The 26,882-nt window shown below is 40.8% G+C and overlaps 1 protein-coding gene across 1 annotated transcript; it reads right to left on the reverse strand.

The window, feature by feature from the left end:
• Positions 1 to 1,838: 1,838 nt before the first annotated feature.
• On the reverse strand, positions 1,839 to 26,291 carry lmo1 (LIM domain only 1). The gene is made up of 4 exons (XM_030722018.1): positions 25,601 to 26,291; positions 12,053 to 12,266; positions 3,954 to 4,079; positions 1,839 to 2,506 (listed from the first exon to the last, which is right to left on the reverse strand). Exons 1-4 carry the CDS (start codon positions 25,620 to 25,622, stop codon positions 2,401 to 2,403), a joined length of 468 nt encoding a protein of 155 aa, XP_030577878.1. The 5' UTR covers positions 25,623 to 26,291; the 3' UTR covers positions 1,839 to 2,400.
• Between the last annotated feature and the right edge of the window lie 591 nt (positions 26,292 to 26,882).

The raw sequence follows: 26,882 nt of genomic DNA on the forward strand, positions 1-26,882 counted from the left end.
ATTTGGTGCTTAAGAACTTCTCCACCAACACAAGCAGATGGGAATGCCAAGCTGCAGTGCATGTGTATTTATGTGTGTGAGTATGCCTGTTTGTGCATCGTGTTTTGCAATTATTGATGTGTATGTTTCTTAATGGTATCTGTGTGCGTGTGTTTTTATTACATGGCTATAGAAATGTGCATAGATGGATAGATAGATTGATAGACAGATACGTGCCTGCATGCATCTGTGTAAGTGTATGCATGACAGCACACATATCTCTATCTGTATGTTCCTGTTACCTTTCAGTTGGGGACAGTGTTACTTGGTGAGGATTTTCTCATTATTTTTCAGGAAAATGAGCAATCAGCCACATTGCAAAGAGCCTGATTGTTTCCCCCTGTAAATCAATCCAAGAATTGCAATTAAAATGTTCTCTTATGTGGTATAATTGATGCCTACCTAATCCTTTATTTGCACACCTGCCGGTGAGTCTGAATTTTTAATGAATTTCTAATTAATGCGCTTTGCACACTTGATTTATGTGTTAGCGAATTATAACGATGTTCTGTGTCCTGCTGGTAGGTGAGTTCTGCACAGACTGTCGAAATCTAAAGTTTGTCGGATACTGCGTTGAATAACAGCTAATACAGACGTGGAGATTAGGTGTATTAACCCTGAGAGCATTCATTCATACGGCATCTGATTCACATTTAGCAAAATATATGTTGTGGCCTGTTTCTTTGGAATTGAATGGCTCTTGATTCAAACTTACGGTACTATAAATGCGGCAACTTGTGTTTTTGTCTAAAACTCAAGCACTCCAGAGTTTATCTTTGTGGTTCGCCTCGCACATGTAAACTGGCGACAGAAATTCTCCCACTAAATCAAAGGCAGCAAAAGCCTTTTAAAAAAAAATTTTCAGGGTCTGCCATGACACAGATGAGGTCTGGTAATGTGAGTGAAATTAAGGCAAACATGCCCTGTCCAGACTGATGTACAACAATACTTCATACTGACCTTGAATGGAAATGAAATGGATGATGCGCCATGAATTTTTAAAAACTGCTTCACACTCTGTAAAAACATGGCTGTGTCAGTTTTGCTAAGAGCAACATGACATGAATGTTGACGTTTTTAAATCATTTGTAATTATCGTGTATAGTATATAGTGTAGTAATTACTGCTAGTAACCGTGTAGTAATAGGAAATTATAATTACAATTTAACTGAACTTTCAGCCTTAATATATTAAAAAAAAGAATCCATGGTAATCAGGGTGCTTGCCTATTAATATAATAGCTTTCTATTATCCTTTGCAGTTAATATATGCCTAACAGTTTTTTTCTTTTTATTTAAAGATTAACGTGTACAACTGCATGTAATAAGCAAAGTCACTGAAGTGGATTATCACTTGATGGAGTGGCTGAAAATTTGACAGCTCTACCAGAGTTGGTATATCAGATATAACCTCATCAGATAAACAGACAGTGTCACACATCTCCATTAACAGTCTTCTGGGAAAAGTACTCTTTAATACAGCTCTGCACTTCTGTAGCTGATGAGTTTGAATGAGCTCAAACTCAATGAGCATTTATTTTCTCTCTAATTTATTTGCTGTTGCATTTCATTTCCAGGCCAATTCACCCTCATAATCAGATGGCAATTAGTGAAGCATGAATCACACAGAGCAGCTCAGCTTATCTCAGCCCCCTTTTCATGACACCTGCACGCTCACAACAACACGGTTTTTGGAGAAGCATTCTTTTATTCCAAATAAAATCTTATTTAGTTCATTTTAAACAGCATTTCTAATTCCATCAGAACTCTGCAAAATGTAATAAAACTTGTTTTGTTGCATCATGTTTTAAAGAGGACTTCAAATATATATTTTTTTTTGCCTGCAGGGCTCTTTTATAGCATTGCAGTTTTTTGATACATGATTACATATCAACATGTGGGCCAACTCCTTCCAACAACTTTGGTTTTGGTAAGAGAAAAAACTCACTATGAACATTTAAGAATCTTTAATTCACACTAGTAATAAAATTGCATTACATTTCATAAAATAAATGTTCCAGTTTATATATACAGAGAAAACAGACTGTACATACCCTCCAGTGAACCTTTTCTTAAAGAAAACAAAAACAAACCTGAAACAAATTTCACAAAAACATACAAGCAATACAGTGCTCAGCTAAGCAGGCACAACTGTACATCAAAATTTGTAACTGCTCAGTGTTGGGGGGTGTGGGAGGGGCAAAAAGTTTAACATTTACAATAGAGTCCTTAGGGACTGATAAAGGGGTTTTTAAAAAGTATTGCAGGCAAGCAGACAGACGCTTGTCTTTTTCCAAGTGCAGCGGAACATCCATCTTGTGTGTAACGTGTGGAGCCGGTTGTTGCCGCCGTCAGGTTCCAACTATTGGACCTGCGTCTCAAAGCTTCCATTCAGCTGACCTTCCTCATAGTCCATTTGACACAAAATCATGTTGTTTTTTAGGAAAAACTTGTCCCCGACACAGAACCTGTTGGCAGACAAAAAAAAACAAAACATTGTTATAAACAAAAAGATAATTAATGCTGGCATCGCGACAAAGTGGTGTGCGTTTGTTGACTGGCGGACTCTGTTCTGCCCTGGCAGTGAAAATGTTGCGTTTAAGATCAGCAGGTACTGATGATTCTGTTTGATCGCACATATTTGGCTTGAGACATTTTACCTCATGCACCGAGACCGCGGCTTGCCAGATTCCAGGTCTGTTTTGATGGCCATCGTAAATGTGTGGCTTCAAATAAAAGTAGATTAAAACCCTAAACAGTTTCGAATCAAACAGACACAGGCACTGGCACCCAATGAAAAGCAGGTCAGCTCTCCTTGGCCTGGCAAAAACGGCGGTGGCGCCTCGAGAGTTTCCAAGGAAACTCTGCCACAGGGTTAGCTTTTCACACACCAGTTTAGTTCCAGTGCTCGAAAACATTTTCCTCTAAAGTCTCACAGTCAGTTGGAGAGGGAAAATAACACATAGTAGCCTGGCCCACTGATGTTCTTCTCTACGCTGCTGTTTGTTTGTGTGACACAGTGGACACAGCTCCATAATGTGACTGAAGGGGAGTGAAGATAAGAATACAGCTGAAAATGGCTTGGCTTTAGTAATGTGCCAGGCTGGTAACACAGTAAATAAAGCTGGTAACGGTCACAGCCATGGCAATACTGTGCCAGATGAGACCTGGCTTTGTGTCTGCCAGCTGAGAAGAGAGGCTGCAGTCATAATTCCCTTACAGCAGGTGTTCACTATGGTAACTGAATCTGGTCTGCAGAAGGTTAATGGGCTTGTGCTGTGTGGAGGAACAGGGTCACAGCACCCCTGACAAGCATGCAAAGGACGTTCTGCTTTCAGAGAGGTGCCATTACTGACAGTATATTAATGGGAAAAAGTAATATTTGGCTATGTCATATTCTGTGTACATCATACCATACAGTAGGCTTTGTGCTTGCTCCAATTCCATAATAGCTCCTATCCCTTAGGAAAACACCATTTCACACCTGTGTCTATTCTCTTTTATGCAACAGCACACTTCTGGACGACGTCATTTTTTGTGGCTCCTTTGCCTCCCTGGACAAATAAGAACAATAGCTAATTTTACATCCCATTGGCTTAAAAGATTTACAGATCTAGCCACAAACAAGGACAAACTGCTGGCAGCGTGACATAATAGAAAATAATTAGCAGGGCATTACAAATGCAATTCAACCTTGATTCTTGCAACACAAGTCAACCACAATTTATTTTTCCCCCTGAATTACAAACTGTGGTCTGCAGTAATGTCATGAAATATAAAATTTGATATCCAACAGAGAGTTCTTTTTTTAAAGAGCCTCTGATATTTAAGCCACTGGCCATTTTTAAACACCCCATTCTTTTTCGTTTTTTTTTAAAGGCAATGTTGTTGTGCAGTTATGACCCCCATTCTTACCTCTGGTTACAAAGCTGACAGGCAAAACAGTCCAAATGGTAAACATTATCTCTGGCTCTCATCACCATTTCAAAGGCTGGGATCAGTTTACTGCAGGCTGCACAGTTCCCCGTTGTACCAAAGAGCCTGAAAGACAGAGTGCATAGACAGAGATTAACCCACCTACTCTTTACCTAGATGCAGCAAAAGAGCAAACATGTAACAAAATGACAGCAAAAATTTAAAAAAGGGAGCTTTAATGGAAAAGGAAACAGGACAAAATTGAATATGCAGAATCTTTCTTGGCATCCAGTTGGTATATTTGTTAATGAGAGTTACAAACATAGATCTTAATTCTTGGCTAATGATCTAATTAAAATGATCACATGGTTTTAATCTCCTTCTTCAAAGAATTTCCCTCTTGCACACTGCAAAAGCAATGAAAACAGGTCTGAGGCAAACCATTTGAACTGCTCAAAGTTTTCTTCTTTCAAAAACAAAACTACCTAATGAGTCTGTCTTCAACCAAATCCAGCTGGATTTTTTACACAAGAGGCTACAATCCATAATGTAGTCATAAGTTCAAAAAGATTTCTGTTACAAGGATTCAGGCTCAAACCCTTCTCTCTTCCTCCGTCTTCCTCTTTCATTCTGAGAAGAACCTGAGACGGTGACGGTGGATGTAACCTTGAGGAGTTAACTAAATGTTTTACAGTGAACAGACTCACTGCTCAAACCTCACTGCGGCTTGTTTGGGCTTATTAGATAGGAGCCAAATGATAAAGGTCACAAACACAGCAAGAAGGCACTGGTGTAGATCTCCTCAAAGCAAAAGGAACCTCAAATGCTTTTCCCAGTCAGATTTACATTTTCATTTTCCAAGCGCCTGCCCCTATGTTTAATTTGGAGATTCGGAAGCACAGATAGATTTATATATTCTGCAGCAGGAAAAGGACCGCTTCACAGCTTTGCAAGAGGGGATAAGGCAACAGCAGATTGTCATTCCAACAGTATGTTAAACACTTTCCCCCAAACTTGTAGAGCTCAGACAGAGGAGTCTCAGTGTTGATATTCTGCCTCGTTTATGCGAATCCCATTCAGTTGCTTTCACCTTGTTAAAGAAAATGTCTATCCAGCAGCTCTGCTTCTAATTAGGGGCCACTGCCCCAGAGGAGCAGGAAAGACAGAAACAGAGGGAGAAAGGTTGTTATGTTCCATGAGAGGGATTCACAGGGTGTTAAACTGAAACATTGTTACAACTGGTTACTGTTTCAGTAAAAAAAAATAAAAATACCGAATGTTCTCATACAGTAGACATCTGCCACCCACGGGGTGCTCTGTAACTCAAAGGATGTTTTTTTTCCCCTCTTCAGAGAGACACAAAGACTTATCCAAACAGCTTAAAAAAAAAACTGCATTCTCACACATTCAGGATCGATCTGGAAACAGACCAAATACCAGTGCTACAGAAACTGACCTTGTTACCATACTATTCCAACATTCATATTACAAGACGCAAGTGAGTTTGTGTGGACAAAGCTCGTGTATTTGCAACAGTCAGTTGTTGAGCTTCTAGCTTATAAATGACCCTTAATTTTATTTTATTTTCACCTGGAAAAAAGAACCCCAGAGCACCCAGAGTCATCATCGCATTCAGAGACTCTTCCATGTTGAGCTCTACTGTAGTGAGCGGGTCACAGTGATGTCCTTTTCTCTCCCTCGGGGAACCCAGGCTATAAAAGAGCCTAGAGAGCCTTGGTCATTTGCAGCAATTGACATGCACACACCTATAACAGCCAGAAGGATTATTCTAACCCATCTCCATTACACCCTGCTGGGCTGCAGACATGGTGCTTAGTTGATACATACAGGTTGTGAAAACGCCTGGTGGGGAAGCCCAGCTTGCCGCTGACACCAAGATCCGCCTTCAGTCAAAGCAGCGCGTCACATCTGTGGCTAGTTTTTACTTTGCAGCTATATCTATATCACAAACCAATAATTCAAATAGTGTGGGTATAAGCTCTTTTCCACTCTATTATGAGGGTTATTTGAGCCCAGTGTTGGAAATGAAACATTTATAACATAAAGCCTGCAGAATCTGGTAAACACCCACGTCTTTCAAACTCCAGAGTGAGAAAGCGAAAGTATTCCTGCTAATAACACAAAAAAAGGTTACAGGCCTTCTATATGGAAAGGGCAGTAAGCCGAATGAAGCTTAAGTACTGTGCCGTGCTCGCTTAACTGGTCTTTTTTTAATCACCTTAATAGTCTTTCATGCCAGCCTGATTTCCTTATCAGCTTTGTGATTTGAAATCACAGACAGAAATTTGGCACAGGGAAGTCGGTGTGCAAAAAAAAAAAAAAAGGGAAAAAAAGTGCTCTCAATAATAGCTGTGTCCCACTCACCGAGTTCTTCAGCCAATAGCTGATGAGTCTGGGTTATAATGCAGCATCAACATATGGCTTAATTGAGCTCCTTGTGCTAAGAGGAGATTACAGGCTGAGAGAACTGTTTAACACACATCATACCCTTTTCTTCCTGCTCCTGTGAAACTACAAGGCAGCCAGAGAGAACCACCACTGCAGTATAGCATAGTAAGTAATGAATTTCACACTAAAAATGTGAGGTTAGCCAACAGAGCCCAACATATTACTGCAAAAAGGAAGACATTAGCAACACAAAATTAGTGAAATTATCGCCTTTACCTTGTACTAAAGTAAAGACAATACTCTTTTACTCCACTGTGATCAAAGATTCTGCAATCATACACAACTTGTATAGTACAATGTATATAGAAACCACAAAAGTGCGTTAATTTTAACTGCCATTTCTCATAAACTTGATATGCTTCACAGCACTCAAACAGTGCATTGCAAGAACATAAGCTGTAAATGGGTTTTGTTCATTAATTCATTTCATTTAAAATAGATTTTCGTTTTGTTTGAATAGACTATTTTCTGAGGAATTTGAATGCATTGTTCTGACAGATGTCGTGTATTGTAGGAGTGCAGCGGCTCATGCACTTCAATTTCCCTGGTCATTTGGATTAAATAAATCAATATTCTCTAAAGAAAAGTGTAAAAAAAAAAAAAGAAAAAAAAAAAAGAAGTCAACATCACAGTTTTTTTTTTCCCAGCATGTATGGCTGGCAAATTTCTCTCTTGTAATGCACCAAATCCTGTGTGCTTTGCTGATCAATCATCAGTATTGTAGCAGGGTTTGCAGCAAGAAAGGCCCTCTTTTAAAATGAGCACTTCGGTGGTTCATATAAATGGATTAAAGGGTTAGAAGTGCTGATTTGGATTGCTCACCACAGCCTGTGAGGCATTCTCATGTGGATTTCTAAATGGCATAATGCAGTGTAAGTAAAAGCAAGCTGGATATGTTTATTAGATGAGTGTTGTGTGTGTTTTTACAAACTTTAAAATGTCATAATGTGTTGGGTGCAGATATTATATGCCCCCCACCCCCCACCCCCACCCCCACACTGGAGGTAACAGTAGAACTCAAATTGAAGTGGTAACCATTATGGCATAAATAGAGGTTCCATTATGATTGAAATGCACTTGCATCCAGCTAAACTTGGCATTGCTGATGTTTTGTGATTGCTGCTGGTAAGTCTTGTGGAAAAGATTAACAATGAACATAACCTATGGAATTCCCCATTAATAAAAATCTCCACATAGTGAGTAGTGGTTTATGTGTGGCACGCTAACACAGTTAGGGTTCAGAGGTCACTGGAGAAGCTGGTGATCAATGCAAATTCGCAGAATAGCCTTACCACCTCGTAATTTTGAAATATGGGACGGTAAGGCAAGAAAATGTTAATGAAATACCGAGTCTCATTGTGTAATTGTTATGTCTTCTGCTACATGTGTTTACACACAACACGCAAACACTATACAATGTGCTGTTTTCAGTGCATTTTTCTGACATGAGAGATTAAAGTAAACAATTTAGAATTAAATGAATCAGATCTCATGAACCGGCTAAGTATATTATAGAGTATGCGCTGTTTTCAAATCCATGCCCAAAGCATTTTGAATAGCACATGCTATAGACAATAGTATACTTAAGCCTGGCTCTAATGAATTAAGATGAGGCACAAGCAGAGAGCAGAGTGAGGGGGAGCACGCTGAGAATCGGGAGATTTATCAGACTGCTCCATATGAGGGTGTGAGAAAGTTGCTATAACAGCCATTTTTGGTTTTTGTAGAGCCGAGTGATTGTCAATTTCATTTACTTCATTTCCACAGAATCTCTCTCTTTATGCCAAACATAAATTTTTACTCTACAGACTGATCGCCGGCCTTGATAAGTGGGTGGGCTTGATAAGTGTTAAGATCAAGACAGCTTAAACCACTCTGCAAGATCTCTCCAGTAAAATAACACAGCAAACTGTGTTATCAATAAAGTCATGTTGTGGTTCATTTAATGACCATAATTTACACCATTCGGATACATGCTGATGGGTGACACCTTAAATCGTACCTGTAGGTGTGTAAAGATGAAAACGTCCCTGTGCGTTTCCCTGTTTAACAATGCTGAAATTCCTCTTATCTCACCATCTCAAGATTACAGGCTTTACTTGGATCTCTTGTCATCATTGCTGTGGCTTAGATCTAATTATGTGCATACTGACTTTGAGTTTTTGAACAGTTAAGTTGCATCTTGAGTTTTTTAACTTTATATAACAAATATACTTGCCTTATCTCCTGTTCTGTAGGTAGTAGAAAGCAGGGAATGACTGAAGCCTCTTCTCTGCTCCTTAAAGAAGCTCTTATTTAGTAGCTAAAAATGTAACTTTGTGTGCTGGTGTGGGATGTTGTGAGCAAAGTTGGACGGCAGGAACATAAAGGAGCTCTCCTTCCTCTGTTATTGAGTTATTACAATGGGTCTTTAGAGAAAAGAGGGCCTTCTTTAGTTCTTTCAACTCGCTGCTTTGCTAACTTCAAACCCTTAAAGCTCCTACAGTGCATCATCTGCCTCTCTGAATTGCTTCTCTCAGATTGGGCTGTGGCTCTTGAAGTTTTCTACCTGTTCTCTGAGCTCTCTGAGACTTCCCTGCCTGCACAGGGTTTGTCAGATTTCATAAAAGGAAAAACTGTTAATGCATGCGTCGCGTGTTCTGACCTTCCCCAACAGTTGTGTCTTTTTGAAAGTGTAAACCTTTCTGTTCAGATCTATGTCGTCTGAAAAAAGAAGAGCAACTGTTAAGGAAGAAGAGCAACTGTTTTGCTTCCTAAAGAAGTAAGTAGAAGAGTGATCTGAAAAACAGTCACATCCACATGGAGCTATCCTCTAGCGTGTGCTATTCCATTGGTTTTAGGATAACTTATAATGTCCATTATCTTGAAAATGCTTTCCTCTTACAGTTAATTACACCACATTTTGATAAGTGGCTGACTATTATGTCCACTCTAATATATGAAACAGAATATTGAATTATTTCTGGCTTCATGTCCTGATGATCATATCATCACTATATTGTCAGCCTTTTGGTGAAATTGTACAACCTTTGACTTTCCATATAAAGAAAACGCCTAATAAATCTGCTATTCTTGTGAAGAGGTAGAGAGGCTGTCTGTTGGGAGACAGACAGCCTCTCTACTTTTAAGATTAGGCTAAAACCATTCCCTTTTGATAAAGCTATAGTTGGGGCTGGATCAGGTGACCCTGAACCCTCCATTAGTTATGCTGCAATAGGCCTAGGCTGCTGGGGGCTTCCCATGATGCACTGCAGTGTTTCTTCTTCACTCTCCTCTATCAACTCTGTGTTTATACACCACTTTGCATTTAATTATTAGTTATTATTAATCTCTGGCTCTCTTCCACGGTGTGGATTTTGTCCTGTCTCCCTCCCCTGACCGCCAACTGGTCATGGTAGATGGCTGCCCCTCCCTGAGCCTGGTTCTCCTGGAGGTTTCTTCCTGTTAAAAGGGAGTTTTTCCTTCCTGCTGTCACCAAGTACTTGCTCATAGGGGGTCGCCTGATTGTTGGGTCTTTATGTTACAATATAAAGCACCTTGAGGTCACTGTTATTGTGATTTGATGCTATACAAATGGAATTGAAGAGAAGTTGCTAAAAAATCAAAATAAAATGAAAAAAAAAATAAATACACACTCCAGATACAGGGATTAAAACTAAACTTTTTGATGGTGCATGGTTTTGAAGGGCATGGGAGGACATTGGCTGAGATGTGCATTTTTAGTGTGTGTGTGTGCGTGCACTGAAGTGTAATAGTCAGTAAAGTGTGGGTGCATTCAATAAGTTGCTAATGCCACTGAAGGACAATCACAGATGGAGCTCCTATAATAATTAATGTGAGCATGGCAGGGTTCCAAACCCTGGGAAATAACCAAAGTGTGTTTGATCCACTGCTCGTATTTAATGAAGTGCGGGAGGCTAATTCAGTGTACAGATTTAACTTCATTACTGCAGGTGAGCAGAGCCTTCGTCTTACTACTGAGAAAAGAAGGAATGAAAAGGAAACTGGTGCTGCATGGAGACTGCATCACCTACTTTCAAATACTCTGGTCTCTAAAACTGCCTCTTCTCTATATATACGCAAGGCAAGGGTTTTAATTTGTTCCATAATAGAATTCATCTCAAGCATCTCAGCCATTAAGTGTTCTGCATTTGTCGCAGGCTGAAGAGCAGGCGAGTGGGATGGATTTCATTAGACAATCTGGGGCAGCAGAGGAGCACAGGAAGCTCTCTACTTCTGTCCTTTTTATTCTTATTTTAGTATTCCTAACTCTTGATTCCATATGTCATTCTCTTCATTTCATCCCTTCCATGACCTCTACATCTTAGTGGTCTAATGTGCAAGAAAGCTTTTCCTTCTCCCTTCACTGTGCCGGTAGGCACTTATGGCTTCAGGGTTGAGGTTGCTGTCCTTTCAGCTGATGTATTTTACCAAGTGAAACTCTGAGCTTCATCATTTTTGTGTTCTCTCGGTCATTTGCCCATTTATTATTACCTCATCTGCACCATCTGCCCCTTTTGGGGGCAACATCAGGTCTTAGTGAACCTCTCACTGCATCTTAAAAGCATTAACTGTGGGTGGGGACTGATGGATGGTAATGGCCTATCTCAACGTAACATCCCTAAGCGCCTCTCAAGTGGGCTGTAGGCTTCTTCCAGGTCGGAGGAAGAGCTGAAATAAAAGTGAAATGTCATTACAAGGCATCTGTGAGGTAGAAAAAAAAACAAGTTGATTAAGGCCCTCTATGCTGGATTTTAGTAGCTATTTAAGTGATGCTGCCCTTTTTAAATTTACCATCTAAAATTGGAATAAACTAGTCAAAACTTAGCTGGGTAGCAGTAAGTCAGAGATAACAGTGACCATGCTGTGAGACAAGGAGGCAGAAGGAAAATGGAAAAAGGGAAAGTGGGAGGATGGTGCAGGACAGGGTCTTTTGGGAGGAGGGGCCTAGGGCACCGGCATCTTTAAGTCGGCCCCAGGGGGATTCCCTCTCAAATAAATGGTAGGGAATGTGACCTAACGCCCAGGAAATGGTCATGTTTAATTTAACAAGCAGATGGCAGGGGTATCTGAAAGAGCTGGGGAGGGGGGGGGGCAGCATTGGGGAAGCAACAAGCCTGCCTGGAGGTTTCTCACAGCCTACAGTGCTGGTACAACCAAGAACACGTCTGCTTCATGACAGCAGCTCTTGTTCATGTAAACACATTAGAAAAATATGAAAACATCACTTTAGATTTTTTTTTATTTATTGCACATAGACATCAAAACGCAAGCGTTTTAATGTGCACATGCTTTTTTGATGATGATGATTTGTATTGTAGATGCTGGGAACTGCATGATTCATGTCTGTGGAGGATTAAAAAGATATGGAAAAAAAAGGTGTTCCAGAAATTGCCTAAGCAAAACACATTAGCCTTCACCTATATGCATGTTGTAAAAGAATAAGGCATCAACCTTATCTGATCCTGAGAAACTACAACAAACCCTATCAGAAGATTTAAAAGAGAAAACAAATTGGAAATAAAACAATCAAACAACAACTTTGGGATCCTTTTGAGTCACAATTTTTGGAATGAGATGGCTTTTGTGCTTGTTGTGAGGGGAGAAAGGTGATTGTGTGTCTTTCTTGCCTCAGGTAGTCCCTGCGACAGAGGATGAGGTTGGCTTTCGTATAGAGGGTGGAGCCCACCTCCCCCAGGCGGCAGTCGCAGCAGGCACATTTGAGACAGTCCTCATGCCAGTATTTGTCCAGGGCCTTGAGCAGGTAGCGGTCTTTAATCTTGCGATTGCAGCCAGCACACCCCTTCTGTTTCCCTTTGGGCTGGACGGAGAGCATCGGCACACCTGTAGTGATAAGGAGACAAACAGCCACGCGTGATTTACGGCCCGGGAACACGAGTGACTTTTCATGTTCTCTTTTTGATAAGCTGGCTGCTTCTCGAGGCGTCTAAGCCTGGCCTCGCACACGGCCACAGCACACTGCCTACCTGCTTCATATGCATTAAAGAAAACATTCTTCCATGTAGATAGGCACACAGGTCACATTGGGCTACAAAGCCTTGACTTGCTTGTTCCACTAAAAACATGCTGTAATACAAAAGTTACATGATCGCTGGCGGAGGAAGGAGCGTGTCTCAGGTGTTTCTCAGAATAAGAGACAGCGTTTATTTTGCTTACTGAGGTATTTACAACAAGCTGTGTAGTATGTTAGTTACCTACCATTTCATCAAAGCCCATTTCACTCAACTGTCCACAGCTGTAAAAGCTCCTCGTGGGCTTTGTTTGGTATAGATTAACATTAACCTTTTAAAAAGCCTCTGACCACAAAAACGCTGCTACCAGACCCCAGTGAGATATGTTATGGCCTAAGTGCCTTTTAGCATACACACACACACACACACACACACACACACACACACACACACACACACACACATGGACTTGCATACACACGTGTGTGCACACAAATCACCAACACACACAGTGCTCCCTTCTCAGAGCATTACAGCCTTTCCTCCTTTTACACTTATCTGTACTCATGTGTCTGCAATGAGCGAGCCTAAGTTACCAAACTCGCAAATTGCCCTGCTGTCACGCAGGTCCCCTTTAAGTGCGCCTTTTAGCCTCCTAAAGGACAAATAAAGTCCATTTAATAACTGCACTAAACACTAATAGTCTATGTGTGGTTGACATTTGTGTTTGGACTAAAAGCCCCCCTCAGGCCACTGCTGGTACAGAGGCAGGGGTGCGCAGCTCCCCTCTGTAGCACTAACAGGTCTGCCACAGCTGAAAGCACAAGACAACAGCTCTTAAGACACTCTCTCACACACTGAGCTATTGATCCATCTAAAAGAACACACAGTGGACGCCACTTGCCACTCTACTTTCAAAAACACATTTCTCTCCCTAAAAAAAAAAAAAAAAAACACTGGACAGTCTGCATCATGGGGGGGGGTGTCAGGCCAACATTTTGTATGTGTGGGTATCTGTAAAGGGCCCCATTTTAAAGACAGGTTATGCAGAGTTTTATATGTCACTGTTGCACTTTAGAGGTGTGCAAGTGACCTGCTACATTTTTTATATATACGCACATTTCTCTAGCATGAAAATGTGGCAGTATATTGTGTAGTGGTGTTATGTTAAGTGTGAATAAGGTCATTCTGTAGTTAGATCCATTTTAGCTTCCGCAGTTTACTGAGTGATACAACTTCAGCTGGTAACAAGGGACTGCTTCACTCGGCGCTGTTTTTCTCAGCTCAATCTGTCAGGTTTGCTCTCCTTCACAGAAATCTTACACCGCTTTTCAGAAGAACTTCTTCGGAACAGAAAATCATTATCATTCTCTCTCCTTTTTTCCCCTCTTTCTTTCACATGCTCTCACACACACAAGTGGACCCACAAAGTACCTTATTGGATCCAGATTTTCTCTGCAATTTATTTTTTTTTTGGCCATCCACACATCAACAATGCTATGACTGTAATACAATTAGCATTTCCAATTTTTTTTTATTTTTTATTTTTTTAAAGAAGGAGGTGAAGGGAATAGGAGGGCTTGTTAGTCAAATTTATGACTTTGGTTTATATGTCAGTAAGTGCTCTGGTGGTGTTGAGCCGTCTTATTTCTTTATCAGAAGTAGAAAGGAGAGGCTAATTGGTCCAGTGCTGGTGATGTGAGCCATCAATTAGTGTTCTGCCTGCCCTCCAGCTCCCTCGCCTCCCTCCTTCCCAAAACAGACCCCTTGAAGCTGCCGCATTAGGATCACAAAACCTGCTATAAATACCAATGTTCAGTGTAAATGAAGCTAAAAAGCTTCAAATTCAAGCCACACTGGATAAGGGCGGACTCTTCTACCTGTATTTCATGGCTTGTTAGGGGAGCTCTCTGCAGGTATGCCAACAGTGCTCGCCTGACAGGCTTCTACAGAACTAAAAACAGTCTTAATGAGGAGAGTGAAAATGCCTGTGTGTGTGTGTGTGTGTGTGTGTTTCAGAGCTTGTGCAAAGAAAAATATAGAAGTTGCTGCACTTCCCTCAGGGATCTCAAAAATCTTTAATTTGCCTTTTATGACACCTAATTAGTTATTCTACTCAAAATCTTTGCTTTAAATAAGAGAACTAATTATACAAAAAGGTCATTCTTCCACCTCCAGAAGACTACTCGTAATTGGTTGAGACCACCACCCACAACACTTGCCTAAAACACATCGTGTGTGTGTTTTACATCACATTTGAAAAAGGCCAAAGCTTAACCTATCATGGAGTTACTGTGTGCTGCTCAACACGTTTTTATAAAACACTGCTCAGCATCATTACACAGTCAGTCTCTTCCCGTGACCACGGTTTCTCTGTTTCTTTATGCATGTGTCCTGGTCCTTTAGGCCTAACTCTAAGAAAGACACCTCAACAGAGGAACACCAAATATCTGCCAAGAAACCAATACGCCTCCAACTATGAGGGGGGAACAAACAAAAAACAAAAAACATGAGTTTGATGTCTTCCACCAAAGCAGCCTCTGGAAAACGGCTTTAATAGTAGTGTAGCAAGCAGTAGGTAAAACCTACAAAACAAAGAACAGTGACAGGAAAAAAAAATGATTGTGTAAAGTAAATGTCTTTTCAATTCCCTTAATGCCATGAGACATTTTCTTGCACCTGTCACCACTCCCGGCGCTCTGTGAAACGGTGGAGTAGAACAGACCCTCCAAAGCTTGCCACCTCCCAGAAAGAAAAGCTGCATTATGAAAGGAAGCAGCAGACTAGGAAGGCAGCCTCCACTTAATCCAATCCATTTAACAGATACAAGTGCCACTGACCTTCCAGTGTCATTTGATGTTACCAAAAGCATGCCTCTCCACATCACGATTCATTCTCCAACAAGGGATGCATTTTACCCCTCAAAGTGGAGAGACAGCACTCGGCCTGCCAAATATCCTTCCTGAGAAGAAATTTAATTTGCCATTAGCACTGTGTGAAAATGCCTGTCATCTCCTCCTTTTTCTTTAAGATTGTATCTTTCAGGAATATGTACAGTTAGTTTTACTCAAGCCAAGCAGTCTGTCAAAGCATGTATTTCCCATTATAGATAGCATCCGATTTCTGTTACCCCATTTACACTTCCATCTGTACAGCTATCAAAAAAATCACATCAGTCCACTAACCTTTCTGATATATTTAAGGTTTTAAAAGAAAATACGCTGGATGGAGCACTCAAGGAAATACAGGGGAAGAAAATAGAAAAATACAATTATCACACAGACATGGCAAGAGCAGTAAAAAACAAAAAAAAAAAAACACTTACAATTTGCCCCAAACCCTTTTGTTTTCCCCCCTTATCAGTACCATTAAAGTGTTGGTTGCTATTTTATAACAAGTAAGCAGGTGTTTGAATGGTATTCTGCATACACTAATTTATACGAATCCCGGGGCCATCATCAGCTAGTGCCATTTCATACAGGCTAAAAGGAAGAAGGTTATTGTCTTGGTATCAGCTGCTGTGGGTGTAAAAGTGTGGGAATGATAATAATAATAATAATAATCACCTAAAATCAGCACTGTTTCTTACATTTCTGCTTCAGTTTACAATGGAAATGCTGAGAAACTTAAAACAGTAAATGTTTACTCAGTAAAAAGGACTAAACTGATTTATTATCAGATGTAGTTGCAAAATAATTTTAATGTTGATCAGCTAATTGGTTCATCTGATAGAGAAATTCACTTACAAATTCATCCTTCACTGGTCTGCTGCTGCTGCACACACACACACACACACACATACATAATCCCAGTGGAACAGCTGCTCTCACAGGCACTCAACCTTAATGGCAGAAAGGACAGTTACATCTGCTTCTCTGTTTGTTAAATGTCTTTTGATCAATTAAAAGCTCTGACGCCATGGTGCGATGCAGACTTTGCTGGTTCATGGGGAGGTAAAGGATCTTGCTCAGCCTTCCTGACACATGGGGAGGGAGGTGGTCTTTCAAGGAAGTGGAAGCTGGCCCTGGGTGGGCCTCTTCTCGGGGGCCCCTATAATTCCAACTCCCAGCTGCACTAAATAAGAAAGCGTTCGCCACCAGCGTGGTGAATACACAGAGCGGGCTGCTCAGGGAAATTAGATACTGTATTACCAAGTGATTGCATTTATCTGGAACAAGTGCATGTGTCATTATCCCCACCACCATCATCCTCTACTTTATTCAAACCACTCCTGCACATCGGCCCAGACATTAATTGAGTCAGTAAACTGCTGCGTGAAGTTGCCAGCGATACATGACTGAGCTTAAATAACTCTTAAGATCAATGTTAAAAGTGAAGAATAGTAGAAAATCAAAACTTACTGTGTCGATTTTGGTCTAGCTCTTTATCCAAGTACTTTGTGTTTCAGCCATGTTGTGGCCATGGCATTCGAAAATAAAATCTGTCCCAGGGCCAAGGTGTCTGCCACTGAGGTTAATAGGGATCTCGTGCAGATGTCTTGCTATTGTGTGCATAAATCAGCCCCTTTTCATTCAGCTTCCATCACTGCTGTAATTGAGTCCGTAGACGTGTTTTTATATCTCCAAGACAAAATACAAGACATCTGGTAATAATAACAGCTGGAATAGACATGTCAGTTGAAAGCAGACTGATGAGCGTATTCTGAACGATAAACAAAATAAAGAACACTGAATCATGTTTCTATCATTAGTTTGGCACGTATGCAAGAAGCAAAGGAAAAGATATGCATGAACACATGCATACGCTCTCTCGAATTAGGTAGTTTTTGACACAGCCCAAGTCAATATTACATTTCATACTGGTTGGTTTTTTTTTTTTCCTTCTTATAATTTGCTCTAAGAGCCTTCTATGTTACTATGCGGCATGCTACTTTTCCAGATGGTTGTGTATGAATGCTAGGGTCTGTGAGGTGATTTCTGGGACTGTATGCATGCTATGATTATGACATAATTAACACCCACAGTAAGTGGGAGAGAGCAGACAGGGCTGGTGCAGTTGAGGAGGGGACTGTTCATTAACAAGATGCACTCTCTCAAACTTTGCAGCTTGCTGTGGCTAATAAGCCCCGCTGAAACGGAGCCCAGCCGTCCCTTGCATTGACCCTGGCACTGCCCAGGATAAGGGAGGGTTTTGTCTCCTGGAATAATTGCTCTTTTCACATGTTACAAGTGTCCTGACCCCCACGGTCGGCAGCCACTTTCCCTACCATAATTACTCCTGATCCGCTCCAAATGAGTCAGGCACATTAGGGCTGCAATAACACTGGCCCAGCTTCAAGCGCGGCATGGGGAGTCTCAGCAGAGCAGCCTGGAACAGGACTGCCTTTTCTCCCAGCCCACGGTCATTTCCATCACGTCAGAGGTGCATTTCTTACACTTGAAGTCAGCACGAAGGCCCTGGGCCCTTTTTCTAAAGGCTTACAGAAGGTATTGTTAGCTCCTGGTGCTCACTACTCACTGTGGTTTGGCTGCAGACTCCATCCCAATTAACGGAAAACTTCATTAGGGTGCTTTTTTTTTTTTTTCCTCCTCACTTTTCAGCCCCCTATTATTTTTAATTTATTCACATGGGGTTAATTAAAAGAAATGTATCACAGAGATATGCAACAGCTTTCTAATTAAATTCATTGCTGCGTTTTTTTTTTTTAAGACATGAAACTGGCAGAGTTTCCAAATTATTACAGAAGGCGACTTGTTCCAACACTTGGTTGCTCAGTAGTAGGTTGAGATTAGAGCTCTGCAAGGTAAGCTGTCAACAGCAGAAACAGAGTGAGGGAAAAGAATAGGGGGAAAAGAAAATGAGAGTGGGGGGATTAGGATGAATGAGGAGGAGGAGAAAAGACACCAAAACATTCATGGTTTGATTGTGCAGTTTTACTCCAAATAAACCCCAAGAGAGGTCTTAAAGAAGGAAGACTGTCAGTGTTGACAGATCAAGGGGAGTATTTGATATTTCATCTAGCCAATCAAATGTGGGCTCACTGTTGAGCTTTGTCTGCTGTTGGTCTAAGGTGTTTAGTTCTTGAAACCTGCCATTTTACAGCTTTTCATTTAAGCGCAAGCTGTCAATAACCGGGAAGGTGAATGCATCTTCATCTCAGTGGAGTACAGTAGGCACAGGATCAACTGACATTTCCCCCAGAGAGTCTGCATTTAAGATCGAATGAAGAAAAAAAAGAAAATCCATATATTGTCAAACTAGATACTTTTAAACCTTTATAGAAGAGGCAATCTTATCTGCCACTTTATGATTCCTGTCAAGAAAAAAAAGAAAGAAATCAAACCATTAGACCCGTCACAGCCACTTTCCGCCATCCGGAACAGAATGCACAAACACTTTTTAGTCCACATTAAAAATGCATTTGGAGAGGAAAAATGTAGCCCTCTAAAGTTTGTGTCACTCACGAGGTTAGGAAGTGATGTACGAAATCCTTCCCACTCCCCAGCAATTACTGCACACTTATTATTTCAAAGGATATGCCAGGAGACAGGTGTGCCATTCAGGGTCCTCGGTGTGTTGAAAATGGAAGGGAAGAAGGAACACCATACTGTGGTGCACTATGTGAGGTTCTTTAATCTTGAATAATGCAAATTCCCCACAGGGGGCAGTTATTTGGCAGCACGGGCCTCTAATGTCATTCAAGCACCTACTCCCACACCTGATGGGGTAAATAATGAGGGAGGTTGGGTGCACAATTAGAGAGAGGTCTTCATGAAGAAGGGATGGTAAGAGAAGCCGTCTCATGAAGTCAGACCCGTCCTAAAAATCTCAAAAGGGAAACGCTATAGATGATACTTGATGTTTCATTATGAAAATGGCCTTAATGAAAACATTTGAACACTATTTCATTACCTCATAATATTAAAAGACGTATGCCATTTCCTCTGGGAGTAATTCCTGTTACTGGCTAAAATCAAATAGCTGGTCAAATGAAATGTAATAAAATGAAATGAAAGGTAATGTGATTGAAATGGGGGCCAGAAGTGTCTGAGGAACAGGTTTAACTTTAAGTTCTTTGGGAATATATACAGATGGCAGCTGTCATTTGCCTCGGATTCTGTAGTTATAAATATTCAGATATTCAATCTGTTAGCTTTAAGGGGTGACGAAAAACCCATCTTAATCACAGGCTTTAATTAGCTATTTAAGATTTTATTAACTAAAAGGTCAGCCAATGAGAGGTTAGCTCTCAGCAAGTTAGCTCTTATTTAAGCACAGGGACCCCAGGCTCTTCTATTTACCAACAAGATAATTGTAAGATCTTAAGAAATTGTGGAGACTCCTCCCTTATTTTCTTTGATTCCTCTATTTCATGCCGTAAATCAGCTGTAAGGCAGGCTTTTATTGTTGATATTTGGGCATAAATAAATATTAAGCTGTATTAGAAATACATACTGCATGTAAATATTCATCAAAACAGAAAAACAGTAAGTTATAGGGCAACAAAATGAAGTTGCCCAGAAAGAATAAAACTAATTTTGTGTTTGTATTATTACACTGAGAGGTGTCTTCATTTGAATCTGAAGGCAGGTCAGGAAGAGACAAAAATACTGATATATGTGGGTCAGAGATTAACAGCAGTAAGTCTCAGTTAAGGTCAAAAGTACTTTTTAAAAACACTCAGTCTGCAGTTCCGAGTGATGTTACTCCCAAAGTTTAAAAGCCTCGCTAGCAGCCCCTAGAGGCTGTGTTGCTCCTTACACTTAAAGGAGCAAAATCTCTTTCACTGACCAGTGAACACTACCACCCTCAGAAACACTCACACAGGGAGGGACAAAGACAAATGAAAATGTTTAGTGACAAAAGTTGTGGCTTGTGCAAATGGGAAATATGACAATGGAAAAAACTCCTATTGGCACTGTGAGATGAGCACTATAGAGAGAGCCTGCAATGTGCGTCAGCACTGGCATCGCCTTGTTGACTGCCAAGCACCTATTGGCCAGTTTTAATGACATTTACTGAGGGCAGGGGCAGAGGTTTATCGCTGCTGTCCTATCTAGGTCCCTACCTGAGACCCAGTTTAATGAATTTGTAAGACTGAATTTGTACTCAAAGACAGTGAAATGAAGGGCTGAAAGCTTTAAAAACAAAACAAAAATAAAAATTACACACACAGTACCAGTCAAACATTTGGACACTGGGTGTGTCCAAACTTCTGACTGGTACTATATATATATTATACATATAGATGCGGTCATAATTTTACACACTGTGCATCCCTTGCAACATAACCATTACTTATTCTCAAGATTTAGTACTCTAAAAAGCAATCACTGTCTACATGTTTTCTAGCAGTTTCCACAAGAATCTCATGAAATATGGCGCTTCCATAAATCCCGGCACAGTTTACCTAAGGCTTCATTTGACAACATTGTGTCAGCACAAGCATACACACTGGAGGAGTAAGCAGTAATCAATATGTTATATCGACATAGTTGATAGAGTCTTTAAAATCTCAGAATAGAGTATTGCCTTTGTAATCCAGTATTAACCAAGATAGAAACACATAGGCTATGTGCACCTTTAAAAATATGCATCAATAATTTTTTTCAGGAGGTTTAAACAAGACGAAGGTTAGCTTGATTTATGACAAGAAAGCGCTGAGACTGATAAGACTTAGGATTCAGTTCAAACATGAGCTCAAAAATGCACTACGCTAATCAAATAAACATAAACATCCATTTTTATTCCAATTTAAAATCATTCCAAATGTCATTTACGGTTTTTCTCCCCATTGTAACAAAGCTTCTGAAGAACAATAGTTGGTGGCTTTGTAGTTTTGACATCTGCTCATCTCAAGAACTTTGCTGCATGTCATTCCTCTTTCCCATGTCTCCTGTCTTCCTTTTCTAAGCCTATGATGACAGAATAAAGGAGAAATGATTTTTTTTTTTCCCCAGCGAGCAAAGAATGAACTTGACAGAGTGCAGAATGACACAAGTCAGAGCAGTGAGCATGCAACTGGTAAACAGGTGAATAAATAACTTCATGTAAAAAAAAAAAAAAAAAAAAAAAAAAGGATGAGATGTTGCAGGAGGTGTGTGTGCATGTATGTTTGCAGAGGCATCAGCGTATATTTCTTTTCCCCCTCCACATAAACATGAGTGTAGTCAATAACTGCTTGAGGGAGTCGGCTTCACAGTGAGACTCTCCTTCAACAGGTTCAAACAGATGAACAGCATAGTATATGCAGCATATATGCATGAATAGTCTTAGTTATTCAATCAGTGTTGACACCAGTAAAGTGACTCATCCAATATTTTTGATGTATGCATTTGCCTCAGAACTTGAATTATGTTTCACTGGTCCTGCTCATTTTATATTGTCTGAATTTCATCAGTCTCACATAGTGGAATATCCTGTTGATGTTAAAAATATCGTTTTGAAGTCAACAACAACAACAAAAAAAAAAGAGGCACAAACAAAAAAGGGGGTCAGACTTGGGACAACACAACAGGGATGGTCTGTTCTCTGTGATGCATGTGGTGGCAGCAGATCTTGTTGTGAGAATTTGTATGATAACATAGCTAGCATGTGGCCTCTGGCAATAATAAAAGGGATGCTCTTACAGCTCAAGAGTGCATAATTGAGTTTGTGTGCTACACTGATGAGTGCAGCAATTTACATCGGAGGCAGGTGGGCGCGCTCGCTAACACGCATCTCTTAAGTCTCAGTTCAGTCTCTTTGAATTCCACTTAGATCATGGAAAGTGATACAAATCTCCCGCACTCGTAAAATATGAAACGATCAGGACTGATAGGGATCTAGAGGTTTTAGTGGTGACAGACGAAATTGTCTCTTGTGAGGCTTCTGCATTTGTAAGATCAGACTCAGATTAGATGGAATTAAACACTCGCAGCTGAAAATTGTATTAATGTGATTTTGTGTTCATTTTCTTTTTTTCTGAGCTCAGCTAAAATGAATAAAGCAAAAAGCTTTGCACGGACAGCCAAAACAGTGAGAGTGTAAGACTGTTGCTTCTCAATGCTGGGTATATTATGTTATTTCCACATGTGTAGTTTTTTTTTTTTTTTTAAAGGAGTGAAATCTTTGCATGTTACACTTGTAACTGTTTCAACCACTCAACTGTCTCCTGACAAACTGTGTGAAAGGGGGGGGGAGAAAAAAAAAGGGAAAAGTTCAATAGAGGAACTGCAGGTGCCCATAATAAAGCTTCATAAAAAAAATGTACTGACTTAAGAAATATCAAACGAAGCAATGTGTTTGTAATATTATTCAAGGCCTAGAGCCCCAAAACCAGATGTAATTTCAATATTGGAAATGGCCAAGTTTAATTTTGAAGTAAGAGCAAACCAATAAGCTGAGAAAATAGCAAATACGAGAGAGCAAATTGCATTCCTTTGTAAAAGTGAAAAGACTTAAGGAACATATAAAAGTAATCTCCAACTGGAAATTAGAAATCAACCCTCAGAAAGCAAATAACAGAAAAGAAATATTACTGTCCACTTTCTAAATCAATATAACATCGCTACAAGACAGTATTACCATGGTAACACTGGTAAAGAATGAAGCAATTCTTATTATTTCAAAATAAAAATCGGAGCCCGAAGCCCAAGTTTTATTACAGCAGCTGACAGAAAGATCGTCAGTCTATATTCATCTGCAGCACCTCTTTTCAATCATAGCTTTATGAATGTACACGTTTTTACTGGACAGGTTGATAACAGGATCTTAAATTAACAAGCACAGGTAACCTGAAATCTAACAGTAGCTGGAGGTTTTTTCTCCCCCTCTTTGCTTAAGGTCTGTAAAGAGTATACTGTAGTTATGGTAATGTTCAGCAGAAATATGCCTTCAGCGTGGACTCACTTTCTCCTCCTGCACTTGGTACAAAGAAAGAGAGAAAACGGCTGAGCCCCCCCCCCCCCCCCCCCGCCCCCCCAAATTATACGCAAATTGGAACCTCATATCACACAGTAAAATAAGTGAATATTTTGGTACATGTTGCTATTCATCGCTAACTATAACCTGCATATTAGGTCATTTCACAGAGCAGTGCCTATATTCTTATTGCAGTCCTCCTCTGCACTCTCAGACTCAGGGCTCTACTAGATAATGTATATGCAAGTTAATGATCTAATCATCTGAGAATAAGGCACTTAGTTGACACTCAGTATGTGACAGTGTCTGCATCCAACAAGAAGCGATGAAGAGTAAATATTTAAAATGACAGCTGACAGGAGCATGTCTGCAATTTTTTTTTATTTACATTTTCGACTCGTGATAAACTTATGCAGTGGGAAAAGACTGGTATCAGGCACAGAGGCTCATTTCTGGTAATTGCTTTTGCAGCACAAAATTGTTGCAGACTTTTCTAAGAGGAGTGAGAGTTCAAAAACGGTCTGCCAAACAAGCAGCATCATTACTTTGTTGCCAACTTGGATCGCTGGCTTTGAACACGAGAACAGACACGCTGATGATCTGTTTTATAGGCCGCATAAGGACTGAAATATGAACACTTAAGCGACTCGCACAAACACACGCGGGCATAATAGTAAATCAATCAAGAAAAACAGAGTAATCATACATATACACCCATGTGGCCACCCAGACCCACACCTCGACTGCCACATACACACGCATTTGTTTGCGCTGGCACTAAGTGGATACATTAGGCGTGAAGGTTGAACGGACAAGCCTATAACTTTGGAGCCAATAAACGCTAAGAGGCATCATAGAGAAAGAGACCAGATCCGAGCTGCTCTGCTGACAACCTGGCCAAAATGCTGGAGCTGCTGGTTGGACCCAGCAAATAAAGGGTGAAGCTTTTAGGCAATGAGCAGCAGGTGATCTCAGCTTTTCTGCAAGTCCTAATGCTCCTAAAAGCCTCTCTCCCTGGTTCTGTAATTGGGCATCAGTAGTTAATGTAGTATTGACTGCATTACATGCTCCTGTGCATCCTTTCCCACTAATGCCATTTGCATCACCTTGTACATTTACCATATTGCTTAGCCAATAACTGTTAAAAGCAATCTGAATCATGAATCATATAGGGAACTTTTAGCAAGAGACATCCAAAGGAGACAATTTACAGTTGAGTTAATTTGAGTACATTAGCAACACAACATGGATTCAGCCAGACAGACCAATTTATGTCTCTACCGCAGTGCTTTTATTGGTTTTTGGATGTGTAAGTGAAAGGATGCTCCTCTAAGATGAATGAAATATCCATTTTCAAACATAAATAACGGGTTACAGATGCATCCATTACTTTTGGGGGAGGAGGAGCTGTGGATAAACTCGATTGTACAACAGAAAGATCCTGTACTTTGAGAAATAACACACACGCACACAAAAATGTGTTTTATGGTTGTGGAGGCTGTCACTGTGCATGCCAGCAGGTGGTCTACACTGTCAGCAAATCAACCTCAAAATACTCTTAAAGAAGTGACAGAATAAAGAAATGCATCGCGCAGTTACTTCATTTTACTTCATTTCTGTCAGGTTGCATAAATGCATTCAGAGCACATGCACTAAAAGACCTGAATGTGATGTGATGAATGCGCTGCACATCTCAACATCGGTTTAATCCAAAATGGGTCGTCATTAGAGGCGAATTTGATTTAAATTAAAATTAATTAGATTGCCTCACCCATTAACCTAAATACATTGAAATAGATAAGTAATGCAAGTAGGCCTATTTGGATGGAAAGTGAGTGAACGTTGCACAGGCGCTATCCATAATTTGCAATCAAGTTAAAAGCACTCTGCTGTCATCTCCCATCCCGTGGTGATGTCAAAGGCTGCCTCGCCAACTTCACAGACGCAAAAAGCACTTAGGAGGAAAGAAAAGAGGAGCCACATGCATTGCAGTCTGTGTGGAGTATCACCAAACTCTGGCTCACACGTCAAAAACGCTGCAAACAAATCTCGTCTAAAATAAACTCTTCCAAAACTAAACTGCAGTTTAGCATTGATGGGGTATTTGTGGAAGAGCGCCTCAACTTCATGGTACAGAAAGCAGCCACAATAGTCTTAGTTAAAAAAAAAAAAAAAATCCCCGGACCCCGTCGTGACTAAATGGGGTTGAAAAAGCCAGCGTTAAGCGGAGGCTGCGGGTGCACAGGGTCCGGGGCGACGGGAAACACTTAGCGTGTAAAATGTCAGTAGTTTGCTGTGTTACTCCCTAGGTTATAGCATCCTACGGTGGTGGATGTTACTCACCCTCTTCCTTGTCCAACACCATCGTCCTGAGGAACGAGGAGTCCTTCCTCGGGCGATCCGTCCTCGGCTCCAGCAGGCTTGCACCGCTCGGTGTGCTCACAGCTTCTCCTGGAAATGGCTTTGAAACGCGCGGTTGACTAGACTACGCCTCGATAAACCAAAACCCTGGAAAGATGAATTGCCGTCTGCGCGTTTTCTCCCTCCTATCAATAATAATTCATACACGGAATACGGCGATAAACACGACGAGAAACCCCTATCCGGACTGAAGTGCAGCGCAAACAAATAGCGATCAAACAGCGTCGGTTGCTCTTGATAAATTCCATGCGAATAAAAAAAAACGGGACAAAACAATGAAAAGCGATACAAATCTAATGTCGCCTATCTGTAACTGTGCACACACGGTCGGATCAGACGCTCAGACTGAACGGCCGAGCTCTCCTCGCTCTTAATATTCTCTCTTTCCCGTTCTCATTTGCTCCGAAACAGCAACTATATTCAAACAAATCCAATTGCAAATCTGACAACTGCTAAAAGCAAACTCGCGCCGCCTCTCTCCCAGTTTATGTGCCGCGCTCGCCTCTGCTGCTACTGAATAAATGCGCGCAGTTTCCAGAGACCCTCGGATTCCCCTGTTAATTAAATCAATTCATTATGCTCAGATCTGATTAGCAGCCCTTCCCCCCTCTTTGAATCAATTATTCAATACACAAACATAATTGCTTGTGCCAGAGGTGTCTAAGTATTAGCTTATTTAACTCCAAGGACACTAATTACCCCTAGGGCAAGGGAACTTTTCTCATTAATTCTGACAAAACACAAAAGCACAGCTAAGGGAAAGTGTGTGTGTGTGTGTGTGTGTGTGTGAGGGGGTGCTCGCGCGCGCGCGACTGGTCCGCCTTGAAAGTCTGAATGTGCGCGACCGAGAGGGAGAAAGAAGGAGAACGCGCATGCACCTAAGTTCGTATCGATGCACGTGCGCACGCACGCGGGTGCGCGTTTCAGAGAGCAAGCGCGAGAGAGAGGGAGAGAGAGACATTGAGGGAGAATAACGGAGCTCCATTGGTACAGTTTGAGTAAACATAAAATGCGCTCATTGTTTTTTTTTTCCCTCCTTCTCTTTACTTTTTCTCTGCAGAATTTAATAGAAATAACATCTAATTGTGGTCTGTTTAGCAGTTAATTAGTGTCCAGACACAGTTATCATACAGGCTGCAGATAAACAGTCGTTTCAAAAGACAGCACAACAGATGGGTTGCGTTTTTGATTAGTGGGTAGATAG

Source organism: Archocentrus centrarchus, chromosome 3 (assembly GCF_007364275.1).
Source record: "Archocentrus centrarchus isolate MPI-CPG fArcCen1 chromosome 3, fArcCen1, whole genome shotgun sequence".
NCBI classification, from domain to species: Eukaryota; Metazoa; Chordata; class Actinopteri; order Cichliformes; family Cichlidae; genus Archocentrus; species Archocentrus centrarchus.